This window comes from Oncorhynchus mykiss, chromosome 10 (genome assembly GCF_013265735.2).
Source record: "Oncorhynchus mykiss isolate Arlee chromosome 10, USDA_OmykA_1.1, whole genome shotgun sequence".
Classification (NCBI taxonomy): Eukaryota; Metazoa; Chordata; class Actinopteri; order Salmoniformes; family Salmonidae; genus Oncorhynchus; species Oncorhynchus mykiss.
The window spans coordinates 61,988,158-62,001,245 of NC_048574.1; the positions used below are offsets into that span (position 1 = coordinate 61,988,158).

The following is a 13,088-nucleotide window of genomic DNA, read 5'->3' on the forward strand; positions in this document are numbered from 1 at the left end:
TCCCTTGAAAAATGGGATAGCCTTGTAAAATAAAAGTAGAATAAAACGTTTAGTAACCTTGTCTGGTTGGCTTACGCTCAATTAGCGTAATTGAAATGAGATGCACCAATGCATCAAAATGAATTGTCATGCATTTTATTTTGACGCTCATTTGACTTATAAACGGAATGGTTTCAAATAACCGACCGCAGACAATAGAAATGAAAAACACGCTTGTTGGCCCTGTGTATCCTTTTCGAAATGTGGAATGAATGTACCTAACCAAACCCCATGTATCAACACAAAGAAGACACACTTATTCCGTTTCAGATAAGAGTAGGATAAAGGTAAGGTGAAGAAATGGTTCATGACATTTTACATCGTTTTCTGAACAGCTTTGGAGCCTGGTGGGGAATGTAAATGAAAAGGGTTGTGCCAAACATTCGCTGAAGTCCCTTCCATCCATTCGCTATATTTCACAGTGGCTTTTAAGCATTAACCAAATTCGTACTGGTCTCATATAGTGTTGTTTTCATGCAGGTTGGCACAGTCACATTGACTGGAGGAAAATACAGGGAAATTACCATTACTATTAAATGTCGGGGTAATTGGATGCTTGACAAGAACATGACCTTGTTTATATTTCGTTTTATATTGGATATTCGGTGGAAATTCGTTTTTAAAAATCTCGACAATAGCTATTGAACCAAGCATGCCATGACTATGAAAATGTTATATTCCCGAATCAGTGGTGAATGAAGAACAATCTACGCCTTTTTTGTTGATAAAAAAAAAAATTGAAAAATATATATATACATTTCGGATTTCCAGCGTGCCATGAAAACCGCGTATGCAGCAGCATTTCACCCTGCATTTCAATGCTGGCTTGCCTCTGAAGCTAAACAGGGTCGGTCCTGGTCGCCCCTGGATGGGAGACCAGATGCTGCGGGAAGTGGTGTTGGAGGGCCAGACTTCCCTCTGGTCTAAGGAGATCTCAATGCCACAGGGAAGGGGAAATTTGTCCTGCGTAAGGAGCCGTCTTTTAGGTGGGACATTAAACAAGACTCCTGACTCTCTGTGGTCATTAAAAATCCCATGGCACTTATTGTAAGAGTAGGGGTGATAAACCCGGTGTCATGGCTAAATTACCAACCTGGCCCCATTCCATCATGGCCACTTAATCATCCCCCTCATTCCTAATTGGCATATATCACTCCTCACCTCTCTAGCTGATGTGCGGTGAGCGTTCTGGCACAAAAAATGGTCGCCGTGCATCACCCAGGTGGGTGCTACACATTGATGGTGGATGAGGTGTTTCCCCCAACTATGTAAAGTGCTGTGACATATCCACTCCAATGAATTAACGAGCTACTGAAATGGTGCATGACGTGAGTTACCTACAGAAGCCTACGTAAGCTGAAGTGTGCATTCACCCTACTTGCGAAAACATTTAGGTCAGACTTTTGAAGATATATATATATAAACTCTCTGATAAATCTCTCTCTCTCTCTCTCTCTCTATCTATATATATATATAGCTAATCTGGGGTATCTAAGTGGAAGTTTGCCAAACAGTGTAACCTAGTAGCCTAATCTTGTGTAATAGGGGCAGCAGACGTTTTGCAGTAGGTTTTTGTCAGTGAAGGCGTGGGACGTTTGGGAGAAGGTTGGTCGAACTCCCATGTGATTACCCTCCTCTCCTCATCATCAGACAGCAACTGCAGTTCCCTCCTCTGACGCGCGTGCAGTCGTTGTGCAGAAGCCAGGAAGACGGTGGAAATACAGCAGGGATGCTCAAAGTGAGCATCTAAGGATCTCCACACCCTCTTCATTTCGCGACAACTTCCATATTTTGCCAGGATAACGTTGCTATTTTGAGAGATCCAAGGCGCTCGGAAAGGTAATCGCATGTCCCGATCGCAAGACACAAGAGATGTTGATGTTGTGGGACGAATTGGGAGCTGTCCCCCCAAAAATGGTGCTGAAATCGCTCCGCGCTCGAGAAAGGAAGTGATTTTTGCTGTTGCTTTTGTAGCTGTGTGTGGGTTCAGACAAGGTTATGTGTTGGGAATTTAAAAAATATATCTTTAAAAAAACGTGATCGTAGGCCCTATTCATTTCAAATTAGCCAGGGTTGGGATTATGATTAGCCTACTTGGGACGTCGTAGGCTACAACTCGCGGTGCATTTGGGGTTTGAACCATATGACTGAATCCGGACAATTGAAAGTTTGACATTGAACGCGGATTATGGGCTCGAGGAATTGAGTAGCCGTATATATTTCCCCTTGATCAAATGAACCCTGTTATAGGCATTGGTGTGCTATATCTTGTCTGGTAGCCTATGCTTACACGAGGCTGCTTCTTCCCATTTGAAGTACCGTATAGGAAAGCTAATTGGCCCCATGAAACGTACTAGGCTACGCTATTGCAGGTTACCAACGTTGGGCAGGTTATTTACGACACCTGTGCCGTCAATATATAGCCTTTTCACAAAATATGTCACAAGAAATTCGCTCTAAATTTACCTTTTTCTGACCTTCACGGAGCTCTCTCCGTGGAATCCACCCCGTCAGAATAAATTCCTAAAATAGAGTGGTTTATACATTTGAGGTTAGCATTACCCGGAGGAGGTGTAGCCAACAACGCATCTTGTTTGTAAATCACAACACCATTCACGTTGCAAACTAAAAGGAGGGAGCATCCACACTGCCATTGACAGAGAAAGTTAGTTATGGGTCAATATAACCACTCAACCTCTACTGTCTTAATTTCGAAGGTTTCTTTCTTCTGGCACCTGGGCAGCATCTGTCCTGTCTGACGTGAAACTGTGAATCTGAGGGGAGGCAAGACTTAAAGCATCATCATGAATTTTGTAATGAAGGCAGCTATGGGAGGTAAGTTGATTAATGCGTTGCACCATAACCATAGTCGTGTCGGACACTCAAAGGCAATGCAGCATATACAGTACACGGGATGGGAAAGGACATTAAGTGTGACATTCTTTCAATTCTATTCATTATTTCTAAGTTAATGAATAGGTATATAGTTATAAACTATAAGCTATATCCATATTATTTAGACTTATATTGTCCCTTTATTATTATATGGGTATGGACAAAACTGCTGTGGACTATATTATAAAAAATGTTAAGGTCAAATGTGATAAGTGAACACCTAGTGTAGAAAAATAGAATACTGTACATCTGTGGTACTTTTTCATCATATTTGCTGGGGTCTTCTGCATTGTTAGGGGCTTCTGCTGCACTGGCTGAGCAGCCTATGGAAAGGGTGTGTGGGAGTCGAGAGTGCGAGAGGTAGCCGACATTTCTCATTGAAATGCAGGACCAACCACCAACTTCTGCATCGCCCCGTGCTCTCTCTCCAGTCTCCATGATACGAATCCTTAAACAAACAGTAGCATTGCCCCTTTTCACATACCAGCATTTAAAGTGTTTGACTGTAGATGCACACAGCTATTCTGCTTTACGCTCATTATAATCTGGCCTGTTATCTATTGGAATATCAACCTAGTCGTTTTTTGTATTCAGACGTGACTAAATTCATTTCTCTTTACAGTTCACTTTGAGATGCCTGTCACAAATATAATGTGGCTTGTCAGCCAATACGTTTAAACAAACAACTTGAACTAATCTGCCCCCTTTAGACCACTTGAACAACAGAGCCTGAAGGCAGTGGAACAGTCACGACAGTAAAGCACAAAGGGATGAACTTAACCTTCTCAACAGACACATCAATGAATTAAATACACCAGTCAATGACTAATCATTTAAAAACAATCACAACGTAATCAACGACTAATTATTATTGCGTTTTAAATATATATAAATGGCATGTATCCACAAATCTCATCTCTTGACTTCCATATGTCTGAACTCTTATTACGTCCCTGCACGATGTCTACGTCACCTGACAGAAAGGAAAAAAAGCAATTTCACACTGACACTCAAGCTGCAGGTAGCTGGTGACAGACGCCTGTCAGAATCCACCACACTGACTCCGTCACCCAGTGTGTTTCCCAAATGGCACCCTATTCTCTACGTATAGTACACTGCTTTTGACCAGGACCATATGGCAATAGGCTGCCATTTCAGACATTCTACCGCCACTGGCGGTGTGCACTTGCACCCTTCCCATCATGGATAGACGTGCTGCATTCGGATTTTGGCTGGAGAGAGTTTCCACCGTTGTAAAATCCATGACGGGATGTGATCATAGAGATCAGCACTCTGGGACATTTTGTGAATACAGGCCGTGGATGCCGAAACTGTATGAGTTGGATAGAGTGCACGCTATTTTACGATAGCACACATGCACTCAATGGAATCTAGGCCAAGGTGTGTCTCATTGCTGACTTGGCACAAACCTGATCAGACCGAGACCCGGCGTGTCATCATGACCGAGGCAGCAACTCAAGATTCATATGAGGAGGATCTACCATATAGTGGAGCTCAATGGGAAACATTGGAATGGAAAGGAAAAAAGGAACATTGAAACACACAAGATTATGAAAGACTAACAGCCAATCTGAAAACAACCTCTTTTTCCTCTAGCTAGCCTATTTCCCTTTTGGTGTCTGCCGATCAGAAGGGACCAGCTCTGATATTTGTAAGATCCAGTATAACGGTGGGGCTTCAGTCCACCTAGACTTCCACTGAGCCTAGGGGAGAATCAGCCATATTTCTCACCTCCAAGAAAACCTACAGTTTTATTGAGCCTGCAGGGAATCTGTCCTGCTTGTGAAGGGTACTGTACTGCCGAGGGGCAACGAACAACGCAGTGGAGGCCTATTTCCCTTTCCTCAACAGAAAATAGAACGGAGGCATCTTCAGATGCTCTTCTAGCTCGATAATTGACTGAAAGTCAAAGCTAATCTCATTATTCGAAAACACTTAGATTGTGTCAGGGAGAGGGTGCCCTCACTGCTTCCTGTATCTCCCCGACTCCCTCCCTCTGTACTGCAAAGCAAATAATTTCCCTCCGTGAGTGTGTGACCTTGAGTTCCTCCAGTGCACAGCCCAGAATCTATAAATAATGGATTCTACCCCAGCAATGTCAAAACGGTAGAGACAGTAGTGGGATGACGGGGGAGGACGAAGAGGAGGAGGACGGAGAGGAGGGGGAGGAGGGAGAGCAAGATGGTTTATGAGACGACGCACAGTTACACAGTTTCATAAAAAGGGCCCTCTTTAATCCTTAATCTAATGTGCCCGACCACATAAAACACTTCTTCCTCTTCAAAGCACATGATGTGTAATGAAACAGAAAACACACAATGCAGTCATCATCAGAACACGCCACCAAGACCCAGAGCTGGCTATTTATAACTACTGCTCATATCAACTCACAATACAAACTCAGAGAGAGACACAGAGAGAGAGAGAGACAGAGCGAGAGAGAGAGAGAGAGGGGGGGGTGATGCTGCCTATTACTAAGCACAGCTTTTTAGCACTGCCGATACTAACCTGGACTGGATATAGCCTGGTTAAACCAGATGGAACACTCTGCCGAGTGTGCTCCCCAGTGAGTGTATGGTGTTCAGTTTGGTTTAACCAGGCTATATAACCTGGATTCTATCTGATCAGGGAGAGAATGTAGATTTACAGTCAGCTCTATAAGCCCTGACCGACCATCTACAAGAGCAGCAGTCTCCCTTTTCTCCTTCTCTCTCTCTCTCTCTCTCTCTCTCTCTCTCTCTCTCTCTCTCTCTCTCTCTCTCTCTCTCTCTCTCTCTCTCTCTCTCTCTCTCTCTCTCTCTCTCTCTCTCTCTCTCTCTCTCTCTCTCTCTCTCTCTCTCTCTCTCTCTCTCTCTCTCTCTCTCTCTCTCTCTCTCTCTCTCTCTCTCTCTCTCTCTCTCTCTCGCTGCAGTTCTTTTTTATGCTGATGAGCAAGAAAAGGAAAAAAAACAGACTAGCAGCTCGCTCCAGGGACACAGCAGTCTCCTGGAATTCCCTCTTTCTAGCTCTCTCTTTCTCTCTCCCCCTCCCTCTCTCGCATGACCAAGCATGCAGTCGTGAGGCACAGCCGGGCAATACCTCGGACTGTAACGGTTCTGCTCATTTGGCGGAACGCTTGCGACTGTGACGTAACATTTTTTTCCCCCCCTGACATTCAGCATTCCTCTGCGTTGAAAAAAAACAAATCTTGTGTTACGAATTAATGGATCCACAGGAGAACACGACATAGTTTCTCATTATATGAGGAACACCGAAACAGTTACATATTCTGTGCTGGGGGAAAAAATGACAAGAGTGCTACCTCCTTTAGTCCTGGGACCATGTTCTTGTCCATGTCCCAGTAATACTTTTTTTTTTTTAAACATGAAAGTGACAACATCACTGATTGTAAGTCGATTGACAGTTGCTCTGGATAATGTGTCTGTGACTAAAAATGTGTGTAAATGTGGTCTGTTTGGGCCTACTCTACAATATGACAGTCTACGTTAAAAGCAAGTAAGCAGGCCTGTCTGACAGTTGTCAATGGCCGTGTCCGAGAGCGTCAAACCATGATGCATTGTGGGTAAATGGCGACTGACTGATCTACAAAATAATAATGGGTAGTTGTTTATGATGCAAGGTGATTTGTCAGTCAGTCTGCGGTCGGCTGCACTGTCGACCAAGCCCTTTGTCTCTGTGTCACCCAGGGGGGCCACCTGATGTGGGCAAGATGATGGGAGGAGACAAAGAGGAGCCCGACCCCGATGCAGAGAAGAAAGAGGAAGAAAGACAAGAGGCTCTGAGGCAGCAGGAGGAGGAGAGGAAAGACAAATATGCAAAGATGGAGGTGGAAAGGGAGTCAATGCGACAAGGCATCAGAGACAAGGTAAATGAAATGATAAACAATACATGTGACGTTGAACAGTTATACACACTACCTTTCTATCAACTGGCAATTTTAGTTCATGTTGGGCCCCGAGTTTTTTCTTCACCTCTTGACCTGAGCTGGAAAAACTCCCGGGCCTTAGTTCTTATTGAAAAATAAGAATGATGAAAAAATCAAGTAAATTCACAAGGCCTATTTCACCCATACTCTATCAAGATGTTACAACACACAGCTTTGACCTAGTAAAGTAGCTTTGTTGGCTTATTGCACTTGTGGGCAGGTTGCTTAGGAGTCAAACCTTCTCAAACAGCCTAAATGCACAAAGAAAAAAAACATTGGAATTACTGTAAGGGAAGTGAAAGTGAGTTTGGCCTGACGTTTGGCCCGACGGTATAGAGCTGCTAGCTATCCTGTTTCCACACTGGCAGAGGCCCCAGTGAGAGCAGGGGTCAGCTAATGGAGCTGCAGTCGAGGCCACTGTTCACTCGCTTGACAGCATCGGGAGGACACTGGAGGATGCGTTCTTCTAAGACCTTGTTTTTTGGCTGCCCTCCAACGAAACCATTTTCCCTTTTCATGGCACCCCCCCCCCCCATTTTTTGGGAAGTTTAGCACAGATTGTTTTCACTTTTAAAAACGTTTCATACACGACGCGGCTCGCTCGAGGCGCTCAGCAAAAATTTAAGCTCATTTTTAAATGAAAGAAAAGAGAAACTATTGTAAAATAATGTTTACTCATATCAGGCCACCGGAAGGACTACATTTCCCATGATGCAACGTATTTAAAGCGGTGCTCCTCTTCAGCTGCCTAATGCACTGCTGCTGCATGGTTGCTAGCGGAGGTTGCTATGTAACCACTAGCCACCACAGTGCAGGAAGATAACAGCTAGGGAATAGAGACTCTGAAAAGCAGAACGGCAGAGGCAGCCAAAGACAGGATGACCTCAGCCTTCCAGCCCCCTCCCCCCTATCCTCCATCCTTCCCCATCTCACCTCTCTCTCCTCTCCCTCATCCTCAAGGTCGCGCTCTCTCCTGAATTCTCTCAATGGACTATAATATCAAGGTTGATGTCTGCTTGGTAGCACTGCCCTACACTCTTCGAAAAAGGGCTCCAAAAGGGTTCTTTGGTTGTCCCGATAAGAGAACCCTTTTTGGTTCCACGTCGAACTCTTTTGGGTTCCGTGTAGAACCCTCTGTGGAAAGGGTTCTACATGGAACTCAAAAGGGTTCTACCTAGAACCTAAAGGGTTCTACCTAGAACCTAAAGGGTTCTACCTGAAACCAAGAAGGGTTCTTTAAAGTGTTCTCCTATGGGGACAGCCAAAGAACCTAGATGGCACCTTTTTTTTCCCTATGAGTGTAGTAAAACACAAATAAAGACATATTTATAAGAGACTGGGAGAGGCAGAGGAGAAGAGTTGTAACAGCTCTGTTTTTGGAAGGAATAACAAAAATGCATCTTTTTTTTGACAGATCCTAAAAATAACCCAAAAAGCACAAGGGCGCTAGTAACAGCTGTGCACAATATGTCAGAGGAAGGAGAGTTGGGTTTCTGTTCTGAGAGATGCATTAATTAGCACAGATTTGTGTTTTCACCCTCTCTGTCACACACACACACCACACACACGCACAAAACTCTCTCTGACTTCCAACAAAGTGGGTGACATCACATCTCCAAGTTTCTGTTATTCGAGTTCGAAAATAGATTTTTGTGTAACATGTTATTACGTAGGTCTACCGCACAACAATGGCTCACACCACATTTGGTATTGAATCCTATCCTCAATGTCCTGTAATATATAGCCCTGGAATAGCCCTTATCCAGGGTTCCTCACAGGGTGTGCAGTTTGGTGCAGTAATACACCTAAATCAAATAATCGAGGTCTTCAGTCTGGACCTTGCCTAGCTGAATCAGGTGTGTTACTGCAGGGTTGGAACGAAAGCCTACACTTCCCTCCCAGTAGTTCGTTCAAAAAACCTTTGGCGGATTGGCAGAAGATGATCCAAAAACAACATTCTGCTTGCGCAGTGAAGAGAGCGAGTTTTAATACATCTTTTCCATTTTTTGAGTTTCTTTTAGTTGCACAAGATGACATGCCACGCATTCTCCTAGCACAGTGAGTGCACAGTGACTGTTATTTCGGTCTAAACCCCCGAGGCCCGTTCCAGTCAGTGACTTTGATTGAATTACAGCTAACATGCAATCAGCATCGAGGTCACAGACCCCAGTAACGTGAGTGGTAGCATTACAGCATTAGAACAGAATGGGTGTGTTCGTGCGGTAAGCCTAACGAAGCCGGCTGTAGACAAAAGTCGGGCGAGTCAAGTCGGGGGGGGGGGGGGGGGGGGGGGGGGGGGGGGGGGTGCATCTGCGATAGCCCGAAAGTCGGACAACTGTAGTGGTTTTTCAACTGCAAGGCAAATATCAACATTGCAGTGTCAACGTTGTTGCTATTGTTTGTTTCTTTTTTTTCTTTTTTTCGGTATAAATGTCGAAATAATATACCCCCATATCACACACACTGAAAACATAATGTTTGCACAATGAATTGGTTAGAGAGCGGTCTCAAATATCACTTTCATTTATATCCCATGTAGCTTTAGAAATCCTGGCAAAGTGTGTTCCTGTTTCAGTCAAATTTTGGGCCACGTTCACGCGGGTTAAAAACAAAAAACACCCTAGTGATTGGTTGACAAATAGTGCCTCCCACAATGCAGGTGATGAATGCGTGGTGCAGTTGGTGAGAAGGCGACCTCATAAAAAAACTACATGAGCTTTTACCAGTAGCTGAGGAAGCCAAGCCAGTAAACAAAAAAAAACATATTACAACAGATGTGATAATTGCGTTGTTTGCTCTCTAACCCATTCGATCATACGCCACCGGGATCATACGCCACCGGGATCATACGCCACCGGGATCATACGCCACCGGGATCATACGCCACCGGGATCATACGCCACCGGGATCATACGCCACCGGGATATGCAATCAGGTCGTGACAACAAAAAGACAAGTCACACAGTGGCGGAATAAATTCAACTACACAAATACGCTTGTTTCATCAACAAAATCTGTCCAGTGAAGAAGCCCACAAAGCAAATATTACATACACACAGTTATCTCCCGCTGTTTGTCTCCTGCACACACACAGTTATCTCCTGCAGCATGGTCAAGCAAGTTCATGTTTGACAGTTTACTAAACAACTACTGATTTAGAACCACAAGAGTTACAGCAAGTCAGCACAAAGACAACAGGAACTCAGCTATTCCAGCCCCATTTCAACGTAAACAACATCATGTGGCTCTCCATAGTACTGATTTCTGTGTGTGTGTGTCTGTGTGTGCGTGCACAAGTAAAACCCTTTTTTAAAATTATTACTCACCTTTCTTGTAGACTAGTTGAACGCCTATGCCATCCTCCTCTCTTTGATGTTGGCAAACCGGTCTATGGCTCTGTCATATAGCACACTTTTAGTTTTTGTTGTCATGGGCTACATAGCTAAAATGCTTGCTAGCCTGACTTCCTCTCATGGGCAACAATGAACCAGCTAAGTTAGCTCGCTAGTTAGACTACTAGGCTACATCTCGACTCATATTGAACTTTAATCGTCTCAGGCCAGTGGTACAACATTAATTTATGGTTAGATTTGAATCGCCTTCATAATTATTGGCCTGTGCAGAGAATTAAGTCAAAACCACAAGTCAAAATCCCCATCTCCATCCATGGCTTAGGAAAGGGCCAATTTAGCAAGCTAGCTACTGCAGGACATCAACACAAGCAGACCAGAAACAGACACGTTTTCCTGAAAATTGTGTTTTTGATTGGTCTGAAGCCAAATCCAAACTGGCCTCCCTTGCAGGGTGTTTCGCTGCACTAGGATAACCCACAGTTGAGCTCAGCTCAAAGCTGATTTGCTAATTATTTTATAATTGTTTGATCAAGGGTGGCCAAATGCTTGCTGGCATCAATCAATCAACTTATACAAAGACAACATGTTATATGCTCCTTTGGTCCAGACAGTATCGGATACATGGAATACACATACTGAGACAGTCATTAAAAGAGGGAGACAATTCCTCTCACTCCCCACCTCCCTCCTAACCACGTGGCGTTCATAAGAAGTGTATTTTCGGGGGTTAATGTTATTATAACGTTGCACTCCGTTTTCTCCTGAGGGCAGTCTGACACAATAATATTAACGTTACCATAATGCTAGTACCATGTTGTTTTTCCAGTACGGAATTAAGAAGAGGGAGGAGGCTGAGGCCGAGGCCCAGGCTGCTATGGAGCAGTCTGCAGAGGGAAGTCTGACCCGTCCCAAATCGTCCGTGCCCAAGGGCTGCGGAGACGATGATGACGAAGAGGAAAGCATCATGGACACGGTCATGAAATACCTCCCTGGTCCTCTCCAAGACATGTTGAAGAAGTAGCCGAGCAACAACGTTGTTGGGAGTTACATTAGGTTGTTACGGTACCTTCTAGGTGAGAGTTTTAGATTACTTTTCTGCCCCCCTGCAGCGGAGAGTTAGCACCGGAAATTAACATTAAAAAAACATTCCTCGCTTCACCTGTTTTAGGTTGGTTGGAAAAAATGATACATGAAAAATAATCGTACCGTGCGTCTGTCTAAAAACAAAAACATCAGAGAATAACACTATAAGCCATATTTTATCTTTATAGGACGTTTGAAGAATCATATCATGATGTTAGGGTAATGTTTGGTTTTGTCTATGAGGTTTATGTGAAAATGTTTGCACACACGTAAGTACGTATAAATGTCCACATACTGTGTCGTCATGTCTTGCCCGGTGTAGCCATATGGTCATGGCGTAGGTCTAAACTCAATTTTATATTCAAATTCTGTGTACCTTATGTCTTTGCATGCTATTTTGTCAAGTCAAGTTGTGAATATGTACAATATCCTTTTTTTCCTCTCTTAGTCACGCAAAAATATATGGCAATAACTCTGATTTTGAATGTGGTTAAATTATCATAAGGTATGATGTAATAATGGTTATAAAATGCATTCAGGAATTTCATTTACAGTTTTTGGACGGGGAGGATAACCATGGTGTAGCAGTGCCACTTAAAACATTATGCTTCGACATTAAACCGGAATTAAACAACAACGCTATCAGGATTTGCTATAACATTTATTTATTTTTAATCATGATTTCTAAAGCTATTGCAAAATCTGTGACGACTGGAGGGCTAGCTTTTCCATCACCTGAATAAAAAGGGAAATCTGCTGTTTTCCCACTGGACTGCCAGAAGGTTGGTCAAAGTCGGGAATTTGCGAAGAACTGTTAAAGAATGAGGAGGGTAATAATGCTTGATAATTCTGTTGTAATTGGTTGTGGGTTGGTTGTAAGAATGGAATGCTATCAGCAATAAAGGACCATCATGTATGTTCTGCTTGAGAATGAATAAAACTGGTTCACAGACACAATGGGTTTTTTTTCTCCCAATGCTGTGGGAGGTATGTATTTTCTTTAGATAAATTAAACACATTATTTGAGAGGGATAGGTTACTTTACAATAAATATTAACATAGGATGCAACTAAAAAAAAGTTATCAATATTTGGGTATTCTTAGCAGGAAATATCAAGTCCGCCACCAATCCAAACGGACCAAAACTTCTTACTTTGGCAGCAGCTGTTGATCCCGTCATGGCACAAGTCTCATTGGGGGTCTGGCTGACTGGAATTATGTAGTTCTCTCAACCTTCCCCTAGAGGGCGGTGTTATAATTCTCAACCTCACCCAGAGGGCGGTGTTATATGTGGTTTGGTGCATAGGCCCAGAACTGTAAAAACAGTACAAATATCACAGTACACAATACTTTCAAACCCGATTTATCCATGAACAAAAAAACAACAATAATGTGAACTATCTAACAAAAACATACTCAATACTCAAGCAAATACTGTAGAGAAGAAACAACAGCCAGGCTAGGGCAAGGAGAACACAGTCATATTCAGCAGTAGTTCATACGGGGATGGGTTGTTGTACACACCATAGTTGTCCCTTTTGACCATACAGTAATATACCTAATCAGGAGCGTGATGCTCTTTGAATCTGAGGGGGCACGTAATGCCCCTCATCCATCCTTCATCCAATATAATATATATTGTTTATTTTACATGGATTTAATGATAGGATATTGAATTTAGTCATCAGTGCTCCCCTGACACCCGGCCACATAGCAACAATACCAGAAGGAGTGTTCATGAAAGGAATAATCTCATAGGACCTTACAACAGG

At 43.4% G+C, this 13,088-nt stretch overlaps 1 protein-coding gene across 1 annotated transcript; it reads left to right on the forward strand.

The window, feature by feature from the left end:
* The first annotated feature begins 1,613 nt into the window (after positions 1 to 1,613).
* LOC110534457 (complexin-1) lies at positions 1,614 to 12,270 on the forward strand. Its single transcript, XM_021619326.2, has 4 exons — positions 1,614 to 1,878; positions 2,757 to 2,874; positions 6,642 to 6,820; positions 11,060 to 12,270. Exons 2-4 carry the CDS (start codon positions 2,844 to 2,846, stop codon positions 11,252 to 11,254), a joined length of 405 nt encoding a protein of 134 aa, XP_021475001.1. The 5' UTR covers positions 1,614 to 1,878; positions 2,757 to 2,843; the 3' UTR covers positions 11,255 to 12,270.
* The last annotated feature ends 818 nt before the right edge of the window (positions 12,271 to 13,088 follow it).